The sequence below is a fragment of the Lagopus muta genome, unplaced genomic scaffold (genome assembly GCF_023343835.1).
Source record: "Lagopus muta isolate bLagMut1 unplaced genomic scaffold, bLagMut1 primary scaffold_120, whole genome shotgun sequence".
In the NCBI taxonomy this organism is placed as follows: domain Eukaryota; kingdom Metazoa; phylum Chordata; class Aves; order Galliformes; family Phasianidae; genus Lagopus; species Lagopus muta.
In genome coordinates, this window is record NW_026040186.1 from 79119 (window position 1) to 101861 (window position 22743).

The window sequence follows — 22743 nt, forward strand, 5'->3', positions numbered from 1 at the left end:
TGCTGAGCTCCCAGTGCTCCCAGTTAACCGGCGCCTGGATGAATGATGGCTGCCTGTAAGTCCTCTAAACACCCAGAATCCCCTAGAATGGCCCCAAATCCACCCAGAGACCCCATAGGGCCCCATAGGATGCTTATAGGGTGGCTATAGGGCCGTGCTGAGCTCCCAGTTCACTGCTGGTTGGGATGAATGGTGGTCGACTGTAAGTCCTCCAAACCCCCAGAATCCCCTGGAATGGCCCCAAATGGCCCCACATCCAACCCCAAACCCCATAGGGCCCCATAGGATGCCTATAGGGTGGCTATAGGGCCGTGCTGAGCTCCCAGTGCTCCCAGTTAACCGGTGCCTGGATGAATGATGGCTGCCTGTAAGTCCTCCAAACACCCAGAATCCCCTAAGAAGGCCCCAAATCCACCCAGAGACCCCATAGGGCCCCATAGGATGCCTATAGGGCGGCTATAGGGCCGTGCTGAGCTCCCAGTTCACTGGTGCCTGGAGGAATGATGGTCGACTGTAAGTCCTCCAAATACCCAGAATCCCCTAGGATGGCCCCACAGTGCCCCACATCCAACCCCAAACCCCATAGGGCCCCATAGGATGCCTATAGGGCCGCTATAGGGCCGTGCTGAGCTCCCAGTGCTCCCAGTTAACTGGCGCCTGGATGAATGATGGTTGACTGTAAGTCCTCCAAACACCCACAATCCCCTAGGATGGTCCCAATTGGCCCCAAATCCACCCCCAAACCCCATAGGGCCCCATAGGATGCCTATAGGGTGGCTATAGGGCCGTGCTGAGCTCCCAGTTCACTGCTGGTTGGGATGAACAGTGGTTGACTGTAAGTCCTCCAAACACCCAGAATCCCCTGTAACGGCCTCAAATGGCCCCAAATCCGCCCCCAAACCCCATAGGGCCCCATAGGATGCCTATAGGGTGGCTATAGGGCTGTGCTGAGCTCCCAATGCTCCCAGTTAACCGGTGCCTGGAGGAATGATGGTTGACTGTAAGTCCTCCAAATACCCACAATCCCCTAGGATGGCCCCAAATCCAACCCCAAACCCCATAGGGCCCCATAGGATGCCTATAGGGTGGCTATAGGGCCGTGCTGAGCTCCCAGTGCTCCCAGTTAACCGGTGCCTGGATGAATGATGGTCGACTGTAAGTCCTCCAAATACCCACAATCCCCTAGAAGGGCCCCAAATGGCCCCAAATCCACCCCCAAACCCCATAGGACCCCATAGGATGCCTATAGGGTGGCTATAGGGCTGTGCTGAGCTCCCAGTTAACCGGCGCCTGGATGAATGATGGTTGACTGTAAGTCCTCCAAACACCCACAATCCCCTAAAACGGCCCCAAATGGCCCCAAATCCGCCCACAAACCCCATAGGACCCCATAGGATGTCTATAGGGTGGCTATAGGGCCGTGCTGAGCTCCCAGTTCACTGCTGGTTGGGATGAATGGTGGTCGACTGTAAGTCCTCCAAATACCCACAATCCCCTAAAACAGCCCCAAATGGGCCCAAATCCGCCCCCAAACCCCATAGGGCCCTATAGGATCTTTATAGGGTGGCTATAGGGCCGTGCTGAGCTCCCAGTGCTCCCAGTTAACCGGCGCCTGGAGGAATGATGGTTGACTGTAAGTCCTCCAAATACCCAGAATCCCCTAAAAAGGCCCCAAATGGGCCCAAATCCGCCCCCAAACCCCATAGGGCCCCATAGGATGGCTATAGGGCCGCTATAGGGCTGTGCTGAGCTCCCAGTTAACCGGTGCCTGGATGAATGATGGCTGCCTGTAAGTCCTCCAAATACCCAGAATCCCCTAATGTGGGCCCAAAAGGCCCCAAATGTGCCCCCAAACCCCATAGGATGAATGGTGGTCAACTGTAAGTCCTCCAAATACCCAGAATCCCCTAAAGTGGGCCCAAATGGGCCCAAATCCACCCAGAGACCCCATAGGGCCCCATAGGATGCCTATAGGGTGGCTATAGGGCCGTGCTGAGCTCCCAGTTCACTGCTGGTTGGGATGAATGGTGGTTGACTATAAGTCCTCCAAACACCCAGAATCCCCTAGTGGTCGACTGTAAGTCCTCCAAACACCCAGAATCCCCTGGAATGACCCCAATTTGCCCCCAAATCCGCCCCCAAACCCCATAGGGCCCCATAGGATGCCTATAGGGCGGCTATAGGGCTGTGCTGAGCTCCCAGTTCACTGGTGCCTGGAGGAATGATGGTCGACTGTAAGTCCTCCAAACACCCAGAATCCCCTGTGCTCCCAGTTAACCGGCGCCTGGACGAATGGGTGGACCGGAACCGACTGGCGCTGAGCAAAACGCTGAAGGACGCGGTGCAAAAAAACTCGGAGCAATTTTTGGGGGAAATCCCAGAACAACCGGAGAGGAAAATCACCAGGAATCAGAAACGGAAACACGATGAGATCAACCATGTGCAGAAGGTGGGGGAGATGGGGGGGGATGGGGGGAGATGGGGGGGATGGGGGGGGATGGGGGGGGAATGGGGGGATGGGGGGAATGGGGGGGACTGGGAGGGAACTGGGGGGCAACTGGGAGGGACTGGGAAGGAATGGGGGCAACTGGGAGGGAACTGGGGGGGACTGGGAGGGACTGGGAGGGACTGGGAGCGAGATGGAGGCAACTGGGAGAGAATGGGAGGGACTGGGGGCAACTGGGAGGCAACTGGGAGAGACTGGGGGGGACTGGGAGGGAACTGGGAGGGAATGGGAGGGAACTGGGGGGGACTGGGGGGGAATGGGGGGCAACTGGGAGGGAGATGGGGGCAACTGGGATGGACTGGGGGCAACTGGGAAGGACTGGGAGGGAACTGGGAGGGACTGGGAGGGACTGGGAAGGAATGGGGGCAACTGGGAGAGACTGGGGGGGACTGGGGGCAACTGGGAGGGAGATGGGGGCAACTGGGAAGGACTGGGGGCTACTGGGAGGGAACTGGGGGCAACTGGGGGGGACTGGGAGGGACTGGGAGGGACTGGGGGCAACTGGGAGGGACTGGGAAGGAATGGGAGGGCAACTGGGTGAGACTGAGGGCAACTGGGAGGGACTGGGAGGCAACTGGGAGGCATGGGGAGAGACTGGGAGGGAACTGGGGGGGGACTGGGAGGGAATGGGGGGGAACTGGGGGGGAATGGGGGGGAGATGGGGGGGATGGGGGGGAATGGGGGGGAATTCGGGGGGAATGGGGGGGGGATGGGGGGAATGGGGGGGACTGGGAGGGACTGGGAGGGACTGGGAGGCAACTGGGAGAGGCTGGGAGGCATCTGGGAAGGACTGGGGGCAACTGGGAGGCAACTGGGGGGGACTGGGAGGCAACTGGGAGAGACTGGGGATGACTGGGAGGGAGATGGGGGCAACTGGGAAGGACTGGGGGCAACTGGGAGAGACTGGGAGGGACTGGGGGGCAACTGGGAGGGACTGGGAAGGAATGGGGGCAACTGGGAGGGACTGGGAGGGAACTGGGAGGGGAATGGGGGGGGACTGGGGGGGAATGGGGGGGAATGGGGGGAAATGGGGGGGATGGGGGGAGATGGGGGGGGATGGGGGGGATGGGGGGAATGGGGGGGAATGGGGGGGGAATGGGGGGGGAATGGGAGGGACTGGGGGCAACTGGGAGAGACTGGGAGGGACTGGGATGGACTGGGGGGGAACTGGGAGGGAACTGGGAGGGAATGGGGGGGAATGGGGGGAATGGGGGGGCAACTCTGGGCAACTGGGAGCCAACTGGGACAGACTGGGGGCAACTGGGAGGGACTGGGAGGGACTGAGAAGGACTGGGGGCAACTGGGAGATACTGGGGGGCAACTGGAAGGGATGGGAGGCAACTGGGAAGGACTGGGAGGCAACTGGGAGAGACTGGGAGGGACTGGGAGGGAATGGGGGGGACTGGGAGGCAAGTGGGAGAGACTTGGGGGGCAACTGGGATGGACTGGGAGGGCAACTGGGAGAGAATGGGAGGCAACTGGGAGGCAATTGGGAGAGACTGGCGATGACTGGGAGGGACTGGGAGAGACTGGGAGAGACTGGGAGGGACTGGGGGGCAACTGGGAGAGACTGGGGGCAACTGGGAGGGACTGGGAGGGAATGGGGGGGAATTGGGGGGGACTGGGGGGGAATGGGGGGGATTGGGGGGGATTGGGGGGAATGGGAGGGAATGGGAGGGAATGGGAGGCAACTGGGAGGGACTGGGAGGGACTGGAGATGACTGGGAGGGAACTGGGGGGGAATGGGGGGGAATGGGAGGGAATGGGGGGGAACTGGGGGGGACTGGGGGGGAATGGGGGGGAATGGGGGGGATTGGGGGGGAATGGGGGGGGATGGGGGGAATGGGGGGGACTGGGAGGGACTGGGAGGGACTGGGAGGCAACTGGGAAGGACTGGGGGGCAACTGAGATGGACTGGGAGGGACTGGGGGGCAACTGGGAGAGACTGGGGGGCAACTGGGAGGGAGATGGGGGCAACTGGGAGGGACTGGAGGCAACTGGGAGGCAACTGGGAGGGAGATGGGGGCAACTGGGAAGGACTAGGGGGCAACTGGGAGAGACTGGGATGGACTGGGAGGCAACTGGGAAGGACTGGGGATGACTGGGAGGGAGATGGGGGCAACTGGGAAGGACTGGGGGGCAACTGGGAGGGACTGGGAGGCATCTTAGAGGGACTGGGAGGGACTGGGACAGACTGGGGGGCAACTGGGAGGGACTGGGAACCACTGGTGTTTACTGGGACCCACTGGTGTTTACTGGGACCCACTGGTCTTACTGGGCCCGACTGGTGTTTACTGGGACCCACTGGTGTTACTGGGACCCACTGGTGTTTACTGGGACCCACTGGTGTTACTGGGACCCACTGGTGTTTAATGGGACCCACTGGTCTTTACTGGGACCCACTGGTCTTTACTGGGACCCACTGGTGTTACTGGGACCCACTGGTCTTTACTGGGCCCCACTGGTGTTACTGGGACCCACTGGTTTTTACTGGGACCCACTGGTGTTACTGGGACCCACTGGTGTTTAATGGGACCCACTGGTCTTTACTGGCACCCACTGGTTTATACTGGGCCCCACTGGTCTTTACTGGGCCCCACTGGTGTTACTGGGACCCACTGGTCTTTACTGGGCCCCACTGGTGTTACTGGGACCCACTGGTTTTTACTGGGACCCACTGGTTTTTCCTGGGCCCCACAGACGTACGCAGAGATGGACCCAACCACAGCAGCGCTGGAGAAGGAGCACGAAGCCGTGAGTTGGGAGCCCAAAACCGCCTGCTTTCAGCCCAAATCTCTTCACACCAACAACAACAGCCCCCAAACAGCAACACAACAACACAGCAATGACACAACAACACAACAGGGGGACATGGTGACAGCAACACAACATGGGGACAACAGCACCGCAATGACACAACAACACAACAGGGGGACAACAGCACAACAATGACACAACAACACAACATTAGGACAACGGCACTGCAGTGACACAACAACACAACAATGACACAACAACACAACAGGGTGACATGGTGACAGCAACACAACACAGCATGGGGACAGCAGCACCACAATGACACAACAACACAACAGGGGGACAACAACACTGCAGTGACACAACAACACAACAGGGTGACATGGTGACAACAGCACAACATGGGGACAGCAGAACAACATGGGGACAACAGCACCACAATGACACAACAACACAACATGGGGACAACAGCACAACAACACAGCAATGACACAACAACACAATATGGTGACAGCAGCACCGCAGTGACACAACAACACAACAGGGTGACAACAACACAACAGGGGGACAACAACACTGCAATGACACAACAACACAACAGGGGGACGTGGTGACAGCAACACAACATGGGGACAACAGAACAACATGGGGACAACAAGACAACAGGGGGACAAGAACACAACGACACAACAACACAGCAATGACACAACAACACAACAGGGTGACATGGTGACAGCAACACAACATGGGGACAACAGCACCACAGTGACACAACAACACAACATGGTGACAACAACACAACATGGGGACAACAGAACAACAGGGTGACAACAACACCACAGGGGGACAACAACACAACGACACAACAATGACACAACAACACAACAGGGTGACATGGTCACAACAACACAACACAACAGGGGGACAACAACACAACGACACAACAATGACACAACAACACAATGACACAACATGGGGACAACAGCACCGCAGTGACACAACAACACAACATGGGGACAACACCACAGTGACACAACAACACCACAGGGTGACAACAACACAACCCAACATGGTGACAACAACACAACAATGACACAACAACACAACAGGGGGACATGGTGACAGCAACACAACATGGGGACAACAGCACCACAATGACACAACAACACAACAACACAATGACACAACGACACAACATGGTGACAGCAGTACACAACAGGGTGACAACAGCACAGCATGGGGACAACAACACAACAGGGTGACAACAACACAACAGGGGGACAACAGCACTGCAGTGACACAAGAACACAACAGGGGGACATGGTGACAACAGCACAACATGGGGACAGCAGAACAACAGGGGGACAACAGCACAACAACACAACAATGACACAACAACACAACAGGGTGACATGGTGACAACAGCACAACATGGGGACAACAGCACAACAACACAAGAATGACACAACAACACAACAGGGTGACAACAACACAACGACACCACAATGACACAGCAACACAACATGGGGACAACAACACTGCAGTGACACAACAACACAACACAACAGGGGGACAACAGCACAACGACACAACAATGACACAACAACACAACATGGTGACAGCAACACAACGACACAACAACACAACATGGGGACAACAGCACAACAACACAACAACACAACAATGACACAACAACACAACAATGACACAACAGCACAACAACACAACAACACAGCAATGACACAACAACACTGCAGTGACACAACAACACAGCAATGACACAACAACACTGCAGTGACACAACAACACAGCAATGACACAACAACACTGCAGTGACACAACAACACAGCAATGACACAACAACACTGCAGTGACACAACAACACAGCAATGACACAACAACACTGCAGTGACACAACAACACAACAATGACACAACAACACTGCAGTGACACAACAACACAGCAATGACACAACAACACTGCAGTGACACAACAACACAACAATGACACAACAACACTGCAGTGACACAACAACACAGCAATGACACAACAACACTGCAGTGACACAACAACACAGCAATGACACAACAACACTGCAGTGACACAACAACACAGCAATGACACAACAACACTGCAGTGACACAACAACACAGCAATGACACAACAACACTGCAGTGACACAACAACACAACAATGACACAACAACACTGCAGTGACACAACAACACAACAGTGACACAACAACACAGCAATGACACAACAACACAACAGTGACACAACAACACAACAGGGTGACATGGTGACAGCAACACAACATGGGGACAGCAGAACAACAGGGGGACAACAGCACCACAATGACACAACAACACAACGACACAACAGGGGGACAACAACACTGCAGTGACACAACAACACAACAGGGTGACATGGTGACAACAGCACAACATGGGGACAGCAGCACCACAATGACACAACAACACAACAGGGTGACAACAACACAACAACACAACAATGACACAACAACACAACAGGGTGACATGGTCACAACAACACAACACAACAGGGGGACAACAGCACAACGACACAACAGCACAGAAATGACACAACAACACAACATGGGGACAACAGAACAACATGGGGATAACAGCAGTGCAATGACACAACAACACAACAGGGGGACAGCAGCACAACATGGGGTGACAACAACACAACAGGAGGACAACAGCACTGCAATGACACAACGACACAACAATGACACAACAACACAACAGGGTGACAGCAGCACAACGTGGGGACAACACCACTGCAGTGACACAACAACACAACATGGTGACAACAACACAACATGGTGACAACAACACAACATGGTGACAACAACACAACATGGTGACAACAACACAACACAACATGGTGACAACAACACAACATGGTGACAACAACACAACACAACATGGTGACAACAACACAACACAACATGGTGACAACAACACAACACAACATGGTGACAACAACACAACATGGTGACAACAACACAACACAACATGGCGACAACAACACAACACAACATGGTGACAACAACACAACATGGTGACAACAACACAACATGGTGACAACAACACAACATGGTGACAACAACACAACGTGGTGACAACAACACAACACAACATGGTGACAACAACACAACAACAACACAACAACACAACAACACAACATGGGGGGGGTGGAGGGGTGTTGAAGCCCCCCCCCAAATCCCCCTTTTTTCACCCCATTTTTCAGATCACCAAAGTGAAATACGTGGACAAAATCCACATTGGGCACTTTGAGATCGACGCCTGGTATTTCTCCCCTTTCCCCGAGGATTATGGGAAGCAGCCCAAGCTGTGGATCTGCGAGTATTGCCTCAAGTACATGAAGTACGAGCGCACCTACCGCCTGCACCTGGTGCGTGACACGCGTGTGAGCGCATGGGGACACGCTTAGGGCACGCGTGGGACACGGGATGGGGGAGCCGGGTTTGGTTCTGTGGGTGTTGTCCCAAAAATTGGAGCCCAGCTGCTTTCGTGGGGTGGGTGACACGCTTAGGAACACGTGTGACACGCTTGGGGACATGTATGACATGCCATGACACGCGTGTGACACAGGGCACACATGGGGATGTGGGAGCCAGGTTTGGTTCTGTGGGTTCTGCCCTGAAAATTGGAGCCCAGCTGCTTTCGTGGGGTGGGTGACATGCTTAGGAACACGTGTGACATGGCATGACATGCATGTGACACGCTTAGGGGGTGCATGGGATACGTGGGACACGTGGGGATGGGGGAGCCAGGTTTGGTTCTGCAGGTGTTGCCCCTAAATTTGGGGCCCAGCTGCTTTCGTGGGGTGGGTGACACGCTAAGGAACATGTATGACATGCCATGACATGCCATGACACGCGTGTGACATGCTTAGGGGGTACAAGGGACGCTTGGGGATGTGGGGAAGTGGGAGCCAGGTTTGGTTCTGTGGGTGTTGCCCCTAAAATTGGAGCCCAGCTGCTTTCGTGGGGTGGGTGACACGCTTAGGAACACGTGTGACATGGCATGACATGCATGTGACACGCTTAGGGGGCGCATGGGATACGTGGGGATGTGGGGATGCGGGAGCCATGTTTGGTTCTGCGGGTGTTGCCCTGAAAATTGGGGCCCAGCTGCTTTCGTGGGGTGGGTGACACGCTTAGGAACATGTGTGACACGCTTGGGAACATGTATGACATGCTTGGGAACACGTGTGTCATGGCATGACATGTGTGTGACATGCTTAGAGCACATGTGAGGATGTGGGGATGGGGGAGCCGGCTTTGGTTCTGTGGGTGTTGCCCCCAAAATTGGGGCCCAGCTGCTTTTGTCTGGTGGGTGACACGCTTAGGAACATGTATGACATGCCATGACACGCCATGACACGCGTGTGACATGCTTAGGGGGTACGAGGGATGCTTGGGGATGTGGGGATGTGGGAGCCAGGTTTGGTTCTGCGGGTGTTGCCCCCAAAATTGGGGCCCAGCTGCATTTGTGGGGTGGGTGACATGCTTAGGAACATGTGTGACACGCTTAGGAACATGTATGACATGCCATGACACACGTGTGACATGCTTAGGGGGTACAAGGGACGCTTGGGGATGTGGGGAAGTGGGAGCCAGGTTTGGTTCTGCGGGTGTTGCCCCTAAAATTGGGGCCCAGCTGCTTCTGTGCAGTGGGTGACACACGTGTGACATGTTTGCAGACACATGTGACACGCTTAGAGACGTGTGACACGCTAAGGGCACGCTTAGGGGACACATATGACATGGGGGGACGTGGACACGTGGGACCCACATTTGGTTCTGCGGGTGTTGCCCCCAAAACTGGAGCCCAGCTGCGTCCATGTGGTGGTTGACACGCGTGTGACACGCTTGAGGACACGCGTGACGTGCGTGTGACGCGTTGGTGACACGCGTGTGGTTGTCCCCAGGGTCAGTGCCAATGGAGGCAGCCGCCGGGACGCGAGATCTACCGCAAGAGCAACATCTCTGTGTACGAGGTGGACGGCAAAGACCACAAGGTGGGGACAGGGGGGGAAAGGGGGGGGACATGGAGGACCAGGGGGATCATAGAGATGAGGACCAGGGGGATCATAGAGATGGGAACATGGCGTTGTCATGCATGGACACGTGGTGACATGGAGGTGACACAGGACATCAGGTCCTCCACCACAACCTCCTCTCATTGGCCAACGTCAACCAGGGGGATCATAGAGATGGGAACATGGCGTTGTCATGCGTGGACACGTGGTGACATAGAGGTGACATGGAGGTGACAAATGAGGGCACAGAGGTGACACAGGACATCAGGTCCTCCACCACAACCTCCTCCCATTGGCCAACGTCAACCAGGGGGATCATAGAGATGGGAACATGGAGTTGTCATGCATGGACACATGGTGACATGGAGGTGACAAATGATGGCACAGAGGTGACACAGAGGTGACACAGGACATCAGGTCCTCCACCACAACCTCCTCTCATTGGCCAACGTCAACCAGAGGGATCATAGAGATGGGAACATGGCGTTGTCATGCATGGACACGTGGTGACATGGAGGTGACACAGAGGTGACACAGAGGTGACACAGAGGTGACACAGGACCTCAGGTCCTCCATCACAACCTCCTCTCATTGGCCAACGTCAACCAGGGGGATCATAGAGATGGGAACATGGCGTTGTCATGCAGGGACACGTGGTGACATGGAGGTGACATGTGATGGCACAGGGGTGACACGTGATGACACGGAGGTGACAGATGAGGGCAGAGGGGTGACACAGAGGTGACACAGAGGTGACACAGAGGTGACACAGAGGTGACACAGGGCGTCAGGTCCTCCACCACAACCTCCTCTCATTGGCCAACGTCAACCAGAGGGATCATAGAGATGGGGATGTGGGGTTGTCGTGCATGGACACGTGGTGACATGGAGGTGACAAATGGGGGCACAGAGGTGACACAGAGGTGACAAATGGGGGCACAGAGGTGACACAGAGGTGACACAGGGCGTCAGGTCCTCCACCACAACCTCCTCTCATTGGCCAACGTCAACCAGGGGGATCATAGAGATGGGAACATGGCGTTGTCATGCATGGACACGTGGTGACATGGAGGTGACACAGGGGTGACCCATGGTGACATGGAGGTGACAAATGATGGCACAGAGGTGACACAGAGGTGACACAGAGGTGACACATGGTGACACAGGACGTCAGGTCCTCCACCACAACCTCCTCTCATTGGCCAGCGTCAACCAGGGGGATCATAGAGATGTGGGAACATGGCGTTGTCATGCATGGACACGTGGTGACATGGAGGTGACATGGAGGTGACATAGAGGTGACAAATGGGGGCACAGAGGTGACACAGAGGTGACACGGGGCGTCAGGTCCTCCACCACAACCTCCTCCCATTGGCCAACGTCAACCAGGGGGATCATAGAGATGGGAACATGGCGTTGTCATGCATGGACACGTGGTGACATGGAGGTGACATGGAGGTGACACAGGGGTGACAAATGATGGCACAGGGGTGACACAGAGGTGACACAGGACATCAGGTCCTCCACCACAACCTCCTCCCATTGGCCAACGTCAACCAGGGGGATCATAGAGATGGGAACACGGCGTTGTCATGCATGGACACGTGGTGACATGGAGGTGACATGGAGGTGACAGATGAGGGCACAGGGGTGACACAGAGGTGACACAGAGGTGACACGGGACGTCAGGTCCTCCACCACAACCTCCTCTCATTGGCCATCGTCAACCAGCGGGATCATAGAGATGGGAACATGGTGTTGTCATGCATGGACACGTGGTGACATGGAGGTGACATGTGATGGCACAGAGGTGACACAGAGGTGACATGGAGGTGACACAGAGGTGACACAGAGGTGACACAGGACGTCAGGTCCTCCACCACAACCTCCTCCCATTGGCCAAAGTCAACCAGGGGGATCATAGAGATGGGAACATGGTGTTGTCATGCATGGACACGTGGTGACATGGAGGTGACATGGATGTGACACATGGTGACATGGAGGTGACACAGAGGTGACACAGAGGTGACACAGGACGTCAGGTCCTCCTCCACAACCTCCTCTCATTGGCCAACGTCAACCAGGGGGATCATAGAGATGTGAACACGGCGTTGTCATGCATGGACACGTGGTGACATGGAGGTGACATGGATGTGACACAGAGGTGACACAGAGGTGACATGGAGGTGACACATGGTGACACAGGACATCAGGTCCTCCACCACAACCTCCTCTCATTGGCCAATGTCAACCAGAGGGGTCATAGAGATGGGAACATGGCGTTGTCATGCATGGACACGTGGTGACATGGAGGTGACATGGAGGTGACATACAGGTGACACAGAGGTGACACAGAGGTGACACAGGACGTCAGGTCCTCCACCACAACCTCCTCCCATTGGCCAACGTCAACAAGGGGGATCATAGAGATGGGAACATGGCGTTGTCATGCATGGACACGTGGTGACATGGAGGTGACACGAAGGTGACCCATGGTGACATGGAGGTGACAAATGATGGCACAGAGGTGACACAGAGGTGACACAGAGGTGACACAGAGGTGACACAGGACGTCAGGTCCTCCACCACAACCTCCTCCCATTGGCCAACGTCAACCAGGGGGATCATAGAGATGGGAACATGGTGTTGTCATGCATGGACACGTGGTGACATGGAGGTGACACAGGGGTGACAGATGGGGGCACAGAGGTGACACAGAGGTGACACAGAGGTGACACAGAGGTGACACAGGACATCAGGTCCTCCACCACAATCTCCTCTCATTGGCCAACGTCAACCACGGGGTTCATAGAGATGGGAACACGGCGTTGTCATGCATGGACACGTGGTGACATGGAGGTGACACAGGGGTGACCCATGGTGACATGGAGGTGACAAATGATGGCACAGAGGTGACACAGAGGTGACACAGGACGTCAGGTCCTCCACCACAACCTCCTCCCATTGGCCAACGTCAACCAGGGGGATCATAGAGATGGGAACATGGCGTTGTCATGCAGGGACACGTGGTGACATGGAGGTGACACAGGGGTGACCCATGGTGACATGGAGGTGACAAATGATGGCACAGAGGTGACACAGAGGTGACACAGGACGTCAGGTCCTCCACCACAACCTCCTCTCATTGGCCAACGTCAACCAGAGGGATCATAGAGATGGGAACACGGCGTTGTCATGCATGGACATGTGGTGACATGGAGGTGACACAGGGGTGACACAGAGGTGACACAGAGGTGACACAGGACATCAGGTCCTCCACCACAACCTCCTCTCATTGGCCAACGTCAACCAGGGGGGTCATAGAGATGTGGGATGGCGTTGCCATACATGGACACATGGTGACATGGAGGTGACACATGGTGACACAGAGGTGACACAGGGGTGACACAGAGGTGACAAATGAGGGCACAGAGGTGACAAAGGTGACACAGAGGTGACACAGAGGTGACACATGGTGACACAGGACGTCAGGTCCTCCACCACAACCTCCTCTCATTGGCCAACGTCAACCAGGGGGATCATAGAGATGGGGACATGGTGTTGGCAAGCATGGACTCGTGGTGACATGGAGGTGACATGGAGGTGACAGATGAGGGCACAGAGGTGACACAGAGGTGACACAGGACGTCAGGTCCTCCACCACAACCTCCTCTCATTGGCCAACGTCAACCAGGGGGATCATAGAGATGGGAACATGGCGTTGTCATGCAGGGACACGTGGTGACATGGAGGTGACATGGAGGTGACACAGAGGTGACACAGAGGTGACACAGAGGTGACACAGGACCTCAGGTCCTCCATCACAACCTCCTCTCATTGGCCAACGTCAACCAGGGGGATCATAGAGATGTGGGATGGCATTGCCATACACCGACCCATGGCAACATGGCGGCGGTGTCCCATCTGCCCCCTCTCCCCACCCAGATCTACTGCCAGAACCTGTGCCTGCTGGCCAAGCTGTTCCTGGACCACAAGACGCTGTACTTCGACGTGGAGCCCTTCGTCTTCTACCTGCTGACCGAGGTGGACCGCCAGGGGGCGCACATTGTGGGCTACTTCTCCAAGGTGAGGCCTGGGGGGGATGGGGGGCGGAAATGGGGGGGAGGAGGGGGGATGGTGGTGTGTTGTTGTGGTGTTGTCACAGTGTGGGGTTGGGTTGTGTTGTTGTCACCATGTTGTGTTGTTGTCACCATGTTGTGTTGTTGTCACCATGTTGTGTTGTTGTCACCATGTTGTGTTGTGTTGTTGTCACCATGTTGTGTTGTTGTCACCAGGTTGTGTTGTGTTGTTGTCACCATGTTGTGTTGTGTTGTTGTCACCATGTTGTGTTGTGTTGTTGTCACCATGTTGTGTTGTTGTCACCATGTTGTGTTGTTGTCACCATGTTGTGTTGTTGTCGCCATGTTGTGTTGTTGTCACCATGTTGTGTTGTGTTGTTGTCACCATGTTGTGTTGTTGTCACCATGTTGTGTTGTGTTGTTGTCCCCATGTTGTGTTGTTGTCACCATGTTGTGTTGTGTTGTTGTCACCATGTTGTGTTGTTGTCACCATGTTGTGTTGTGTTGTTGTCCCCATGTTGTGTTGTGTTGTTGTCACCATGTTGTGTTGTTGTCACCATGTTGTGTTGTTGTCACCATGTTGTGTTGTGTTGTTGTCACCATGTTGTGTTGTTGTCACCAGGTTGTGTTGTGTTGTTGTCGCCATGTTGTGTTGTTGTCACCATGTTGTGTTGTTGTCACCATGTTGTGTTGTGTTGTTGTCACCATGTTGTGTTGTTGTCACCATGTTGTGTTGTGTTGTTGTCACCATGTTGTGTTGTGTTGTTGTCACCATGTTGTGTTGTTGTCACCATGTTGTGTTGTGTTGTTGTCACCATGTTGTGTTGTTGTCACCATGTTGTGTTGTGTTGTTGTCACCATGTTGTGTTGTTGTCACCATGTTGTGTTGTTGTCACCATGTTGTGTTGTTGTCACCATGTTGTGTTGTGTTGTTGTCACCATGTTGTGTTGTGTTGTTGTCACCATGTTGTGTTGTTGTCACCATGTTGTGTTGTGTTGTTGTCACCATGTTGTGTTGTTGTCACCCTGTTGTGTTGTGTTGTTGTCACCATGTTGTGTTGTTGTCACCATGTTGTGTTGTTGTCACCATGTTGTGTTGTGTTGTTGTCACCATGTTGTGTTGTTGTCACCATGTTGTGTTGTTGTCACCCTGTTGTGTTGTTGTCACCATGTTGTGTTGTGTTGTTGTCACCATGTTGTGTTGTGTTGTTGTCACCCTGTTGTGTTGTTGTCACCATGTTGTGTTGTTGTCACCATGTTGTGTTGTGTTGTTGTCACCCTGTTGTGTTGTTGTCACCATGTTGTGTTGTTGTCACCATGTTGTGTTGTGTTGTTGTCACCACGTTGTGTTGTGTTGTTGTCACCATGTTGTGTTGTGTTGTTGTCACCATGTTGTGTTGTTGTCACCATGTTGTGTTGTGTTGTTGTCACCATGTTGTGTTGTGTTGTTGTCACCATGTTGTGTTGTGTTGTTGTCGCCATGTTGTGTTGTTGTCACCATGTTGTGTTGTGTTGTTGTCACCATGTTGTGTTGTTGTCACCATGTTGTGTTGTGTTGTTGTCACCATGTTGTGTTGTTGTCACCATGTTGTGTTGTGTTGTTGTCACCATGTTGTGTTGTGTTGTTGTCACCATGTTGTGTTGTTGCCCCCATGTTGTGTTGTGTTGTTGTCACCATGTTGTGTTGTTGTCACCATGTTGTGTTGTTGTCACCAGGTTGTGTTGTGTTGTTGTCACCATGTTGTGTTGTGTTGTTGTCGCCATGTTGTGTTGTGTTGTTGTCACCATGTTGTGTTGTTGTCACCATGTTGTGTTGTGTTGTTGTCACCATGTTGTGTTGTGTTGTTGTCACCATGTTGTGTTGTTGTCACCATGTTGGGTTGTGTTGTTGTCACCATGTTGTGTTGTTGTCACCAGGTTGTGTTGTTGTCACCATGTTGTGTTGTTGTCACCATGTTGTGTTGTTGTCACCATGTTGTGTTGTGTTGTTGTCACCATGTTGTGTTGTTGTCGCCATGTTGTGTTGTGTTGTTGTCACCCTGTTGTGTTGTGTTGTTGTCACCATGTTGTGTTGTGTTGTTGTCACCATGTTGTGTTGTGTTGTTGTCACCATGTTGTGTTGTTGTCACCATGTTGTGTTGTTGTCACCATGTTGTGTTGTGTTGTTGTCACCCTGTTGTGTTGTTGTCACCATGTTGTGTTGTTGTCACCATGTTGTGTTGTGTTGTTGTCACCATGTTGTGTTGTTGTCACCACGTTGTGTTGTTGTCACCATGTTGTGTTGTTGTCACCATGTTGTGTTGTTGTCACCATGTAGTGTTGTGTTGTTGTCACCATGTTGTGTTGTGTTGTTGTCACCATGTTGTGTTGTTGTCACCATGTTGTGTTGTGTTGTTGTCCCCATGTTGTGTTGTTGTCACCATGTTGTGTTGTTGTCCCCATGTTGTGTTGTTGTCCCCATGTTGTGTTGTGTTGTTGTCCCCATGTTGTGTTGTTGTCACCATGTTGTGTTGTGTTGTTGTCACCATGTTGTGTTGTTGTCACCATGTTGTGTTGTGTTGTTGTCACCATGTTGTGTTGTTGTCACCATGTTGTGTTGTGTTGTTGTCACCATGTTGTGTTGTGTTGTTGTCACCATGTTGTGTTGTTGTCACCATGTTGTGTTGTGTTGTTGTCACCATGTTGTGTTGTGTTGTTGTCACCATGTTGTGTTGTTGTCACCATGTTGTGTTGTTGTCACCATGTTGTGTTGTGTTGTTGTCACCATGTTGTGTTGTGTTGTTGTCGCCATGTTGTGTTGTTGTCACCATGTTGTGTTGTGTTGTTGTCACCCTGTTGTGTTGTGTTGTTGTCACCATGTTGTGTTGTGTTGTTGTCACCATGTTGTGTTGTGTTGTTGTCACCATGTTGTGTTGTTGTCCCCATGTTGTGTTGTTGTCACCATGTTGTGTTGTGTTGTTGTCACCATGTTGTGTTGTTGTCCCCATGTTGTGTTGTTGTCACCATGTTGTGTTGTGTTGTTGTCACCATGTTGTGTTGTTGTCACCATGTTGTGTTGTTGTCACCATGTTGTGTTGTGTTGTTGTCACCATGTTGTGTTGTTGTCACCATGTTGTGTTGTTGTCACCATGTTGTGTTGTGTTGTTGTCACCATGTTGTGTTGTTGTCCCCATGTTGTGTTGTTGTCACCATGTTGTGTTGTGTTGTTGTCACCATGTTGTGTTGTTGTCACCATGTTGTGTTGTTGTCACCATGTTGTGTTGTGTTGTTGTCACCATGTTGTGTTGTTGTCACCATGTTGTGTTGTGTTGTTGTCACCATGTTGTGTTGTTGTCACCATGTTGTGTTGTTGTCACCATGTTGTGTTGTTGTCACCATGTTGTGTTGTGTTGTTGTCACCCTGTTGTGTTGTGTTGTTGTCACCATGTTGTGTTGTTGTCACCATGTTGTGTTGTTGTCACCATGTTGTGTTGTGTTGTTGTCACCATGTTGTGTTGTGTTGTTGTCACCATGTTGTGTTGTTGTCGCCATGTTGTGTTGTTGTCACCATGTTGTGTTGTGTTGTTGTCACCATGTTGTGTTGTGTTGTTGTCACCATGTTGTGTTGTTGTCACCATGTTGTGTTGTGTTGTTGTCACCCTGTTGTGTTGTGTTGTTGTCACCATGTTGTGTTGTTGTCACCATGTTGTGTTGTTGTCACCATGTTGTGTTGTTGTCACCATGTTGGGTTGTGTTGTTGTCACCATGTTGTGTTGTTGTCACCATGTTGTGTTGTGTTGTTGTCACCCTGTTGTGTTGTGTTGTTGTCACCATGTTGTGTTGTGTTGTTGTCACCATGTTGTGTTGTGTTGTTGTCACCCTGTTGTGTTGTGTTGTTGTCACCATGTTGTGTTGTGTTGTTGTCACCATGTTGTGTTGTGTTGTTGTCGCCATGTTGTGTTGTGTTGTTGTCACCATGTTGTGTTGTTGTCACCATGTTGTGTTGTTGTCACCATGTTGTGTTGTGTTGTTGTCACCCTGTTGTGTTGTTGTCACCATGTTGTGTTGTTGTCACCATGTTGTGTTGTTGTCACCATGTTGTGTTGTGTTGTTGTCACCATGTTGTGTTGTTGTCACCATGTTGTGTTGTGTTGTTGTCACCATGTTGTGTTGTTGTCACCATGTTGTGTTGTTGTCACCATGTTGTGTTGTTGTCACCATGTTGTGTTGTTGTCGCCATGTTGTGTTGTGTTGTTGTCACCCTGTTGTGTTGTGTTGTTGTCACCATGTTGTGTTGTGTTGTTGTCACCATGTTGTGTTGTTGTCACCACGTTGTGTTGTTGTCACCATGTTGTGTTGTGTTGTTGTCACCATGTTGTGTTGTTGTCGCCATGTTGTGTTGTGTTGTTGTCACCCTGTTGTGTTGTGTTGTTGTCACCATGTTGTGTTGTGTTGTTGTCACCATGTTGTGTTGTGTTGTTGTCACCATGTTGTGTTGTTGTCACCATGTTGTGTTGTTGTCACCATGTTGTGTTGTTGTCACCATGTTGTGTTGTGTTGTTGTCACCATGTTGTGTTGTGTTGTTGTCACCATGTTGTGTTGTTGTCACCATGTTGTGTTGTTGTCACCATGTTGTGTTGTGTTGTTGTCACCATGTTGTGTTGTGTTGTTGTCACCTTGTTGTGTTGTGTTGTTGTGTTGTGTTGTTGTGTTGTTGTGTTGTTGTGTTGTTGTGTTGTTGTGTTGTTGTGTCACTGCTGTGCTGCTGTGTCATTGTGTTGTTGTGCTGCTGTCCCCCTGTTGTATTGTTGTGTCGTTGTGTTGTTGTGTCGTTGTGCTGTTGTCCCCATGTTGTGCTGTTGTGTCATTGTTGTATCATTGTGTCATTGTTGTGTTGTTGTGTTGTGTTGTTGTGTCATTGTTGTGTCGTTGTGTCATTGTTGTGTTGTTGTGTCATTGTTGTGTCATTGTGTCATTGTGTTGTTGTGTTGTTGTGTCGTTGTGCTGCTGTCCCCATGTTGTGTTGTTGTGTCATTGTCGTTGTGTTGTTGTGTCGTTGTGTTGTTGTGTCGTTGTGTTGTTGTGTCGTTGTGTCGTTGTGTCGTTGTGCTGTTGTCCCCCTGTTGTATCGTTGTGTCGTTGTGTCGTTGTGCTGCTGTCCCCCTGTTGTGTTGTTGTGTCATTGCTGTGTTGTTGTGTTGTTGTGTTGTTGTGCTGTTGTGTCGTTGTGCTGCTGTCTCCATGTTGTGTTGTTGTGTTGTTGTGTTGTGTTGTTGTGTCATTGTTGTGTCGTTGTATCGTTGTGCTGCTGTCCCCCTGTTGTATCGTTGTGCTGTTGTGTTGTTGTGCTGTTGTCCCCATGCTGTGCTGCTGTCCCCATGTTGTGTTGTTGTGTTGTGTTGTTGTGTTGTTGTGTTGTTGTGTCGTTGTGTCGTTGTGTCGTTGTGTTGTTGTGTTGTTGTGTTGTGTTGTTGTGCTGTTGTCCCCATGCTGTGCTGCTGTCCCCCAGGAGAAGGAATCCCCAGACGGGAACAACGTCGCCTGCATCCTGACGCTGCCGCCCTACCAGCGCCGCGGATACGGGAAGTTCCTCATTGCCTTCAGTGAGCAGCTGGGGGTCATTGCGGTCATTGGGGTCATTTGGGGACATTTGGGGTCACTTGGAGGCCATCTGGGTCCATTTTTGGGTGCTTTGCTGCCATTTGTGTCCATTTTTGGGTGCTTTGCTGCCATTTCTGCCCATTTTTGGGTGCTTTGCTGCCATTTTTGCCCATTTTTCGGTGCTTTGCTGCCATTTCTGTCCATTTTTGGGTGCTTTGCTGCCATTTTTGCCCATTTTTCGGTGCTTTGCTGCCATTTGTGTCCATTTTTGGGTGCTTTGCTGCCATTTGTGTCCATTTTTGGGTGCTTTGCTGCCATTTCTGTCCATTTTTGGGTGCTTTGCTGCCATTTTTGCCCATTTTTCGGTGCTTTGCTGCCATTTGTGTCCATTTTTGGGTGCTTTGCTGCCATTTTTGCCCATTTTTCGGTGCTTTGCTGCCATTTCTGTCCATTTTTGGGTGCTTTGCTGCAATTTGTGTCCATTTTTGGGTGCTTTGCTGCCATTTCTGTCCATTTTTGGGTGCTTTGCTGCCATTTTTGCCCATTTTTCGGTGCTTTGCTGCCATTTCTGTCCATTTTTGGGTGCTTTGATGCCATTTTTGCCCATTTTTGGGTGCTTTGCTGCCATTTGTGTCCATTTTTGGGTGCTTTGATGCCATCTGGGTCCATTTTTGGGTCCTTTGGTGCCATTTTGGTGCCATTTGGGGCCATTTGGGGTCATTTGGGTGACCTTTGGGTGACATTTAGGTGACAGTTGGGGCAATTTGAGCTACTTGGGGCCATTTTGGGGCCATTTTGGGGTCCTTAGGTGCCATTTGGGGCCATTTGGGGCCTTTTGGGTGACATTTGGGGCCACTTTGGGGCCATTTGGGGCCATTTTGGTGCCATTTGGGGTCACTCTGAGCTTCTTGGGGCCATTTTGGGGCCATTCTGGGGTCCTTTGGGGCCATTTGGGGCCATTTGGGTGCCATTTGGGGCCACTTTGGGGCCATTTGGGTGACATTTGGGGCCATTTAGAGCTACTTGGGGGCCATTTGGGGCCATTTTGGGGTCCTTAGGTGCCATTTGGTGCCATTTGGGGCCATTTAGGGCCATTTTGGGGCCATTTGTTGCCATTTGGGGCCACTTGGGTGACATTTGGGGCCATTTGGGGCCACTCTGAGCTACTTGGGGCCATTTGGGGCCATTTTTGGGGTGTTTTGATGCCATTTGGGGCCATTTTGGGGTCCTTAGGTGCCATTTCAGGCCATTTGGGGCCATTTGGGGCCACTTGATGCCATTTGGGTGACATTTGGGGCCACTCTGAGCTACTTGGGGCCATTTGGGGCCACTTTTGGGGTGTTTTGCTGCCATTTTTGCCCATTTTTGGGTGCTTTGCTGCCATTTCTGCCCATTTTTGGGTGTTTTGTTGCCATTTCTGCCCATTTTTGGGTGTTTTGCTGCCATTTCTGCCCATTTTTGGGTGCTTTGATGCCATTTCTGCCCATTTTTGGGTGCTTTGATGCCATTTCTGCCCATTTTTGGGTGCTTTGATGCCATTTGTGTCCATTTTTGGGTGCTTTGCTGCCATCTGGGTCCATTTTTGGGTCCTTTGGTGCCATTTTGGTGCCATTTGGGGCCATTTGGGGTCATTTGGGTGACCTTTGGGTGACATTTAGGTGACAGTTGGGGCAATTTGAGCTACTTGGGGCCATTTTGGGGCCATTTTGGGGTCCTTAGGTGCCATTTGGGGCCATTTGGGGCCTTTTGGGTGACATTTGGGGCCACTTAGGGCCATTTTGGGGCCATTTTGGTGCCATTTGGGGCCATTTTGGTGTCATTTGTTGCCATTTGGGGCCATTTTGGTACCATTTTGGGGCCATTGGGGGTCATTTTGGGGTCCTTAGGTGCCATTTGGGGCCATTTGGGGCCATTTTGGTGCCATTTGGGGTCACTTGGTGCCATTTGGGGCCACTCTGAGCTACTTGGGGCCTTTTTGGGCCATTTTTGGGGTGTTTTGATGCCATTTGGGGCCATTTTGGGGTCCTTCGGTGCCATTTGGGGCCATTTGGGTGACATTTGGGGCCACTTTGGGGCCATTTGGGTGACATTTGGGGCCACTCTGAGCTACTTGGGGGTCATTTTGGGGCCATTTTGGGGTCCTTTGGTGCCATATGGGTTCATTTTTGGGTGCTTTGCTGCCATTTGTGTCCATTTTTGGGTGCTTTGCTGCCATTTGTGTCCATTTTTGGGTGCTTTGATGCCATTTGTGTCCATTTTTGGGTGCTCTGCTGCCATTTGTGTCCATTTTTGGGTGTTTTGATGCCATTTTTGCCCATTTTTGGGTGTTTTGATGCCATTTTTGCCCATTTTTGGGTGCTTTGCTGCCATTTCTGTCCATTTTTGGGTGCTTTGCTGCCATTTCTGTCCATTTTTGGGTGCTTTGCTGCCATTTGTGTCCATTTTTGGGTGCTTTGCTGCCATTTGTGTCCATTTTTGGGTGCTTTGCTGCCATTTGGGTCCATTTTTGGGTGCTTTGCTGCCATTTTTGCCCATTTTTGGGTGCTTTGATGCCATTTTTGCCCATTTTTGGGTGTTTTGATGCCATTTTTGCCCATTTTTGGGTGCTTTGCTGCCATCTGGGTCCATTTTTGGGTGTTTTGCTGCCATTTCTGCCCATTTTTGGGTGCTTTGATGCCATTTGGGTCCATTTTTGGGTGCTTCGATGCCATTTGTGTCCATTTTTGG

At 52.1% G+C, this 22743-nt stretch overlaps 2 protein-coding genes and 1 long non-coding RNA gene across 4 annotated transcripts in view; all 3 read left to right on the plus strand.

Annotated features, from left to right (window-relative positions):
- KAT8 (lysine acetyltransferase 8) overlaps positions 1–22743 on the plus strand; it is a 40223-nt gene that overhangs the window by 8634 nt on the left and 8846 nt on the right. Inside the window, exons 3-8 of the mRNA XM_048932840.1 lie at positions 2274–2449; positions 5207–5260; positions 8539–8703; positions 10246–10335; positions 14302–14442; positions 19925–20018. Of these exons, the coding sequence (XP_048788797.1) occupies positions 2274–2449; positions 5207–5260; positions 8539–8703; positions 10246–10335; positions 14302–14442; positions 19925–20018 (720 nt within the window). The remainder of the gene's footprint in view (positions 1–2273; positions 2450–5206; positions 5261–8538; positions 8704–10245; positions 10336–14301; positions 14443–19924; positions 20019–22743) is intronic.
- On the plus strand, positions 11422–11774 carry LOC125687622 (uncharacterized). The gene is made up of 3 exons (XR_007374256.1): positions 11422–11439; positions 11493–11530; positions 11704–11774. It is a non-coding gene; the product is annotated as an uncharacterized LOC125687622 (long non-coding RNA).
- On the plus strand, positions 14539–19086 carry LOC125687620 (keratin-associated protein 5-1-like). 2 transcript variants are annotated; one of them, XM_048932841.1, is made up of 3 exons: positions 14539–14928; positions 15058–15530; positions 16353–19086. In XM_048932841.1, the coding sequence occupies exons 1-3, from the start codon at positions 14569–14571 to the stop codon at positions 16750–16752; spliced, it is 1233 nt and encodes a 410-aa protein (XP_048788798.1). In that variant the 5' UTR covers positions 14539–14568; the 3' UTR covers positions 16753–19086. The 2 variants fall into 2 exon arrangements, with proteins under 2 accessions (XP_048788798.1, XP_048788799.1); XM_048932842.1 differs by having other exon boundaries at positions 15058–15277.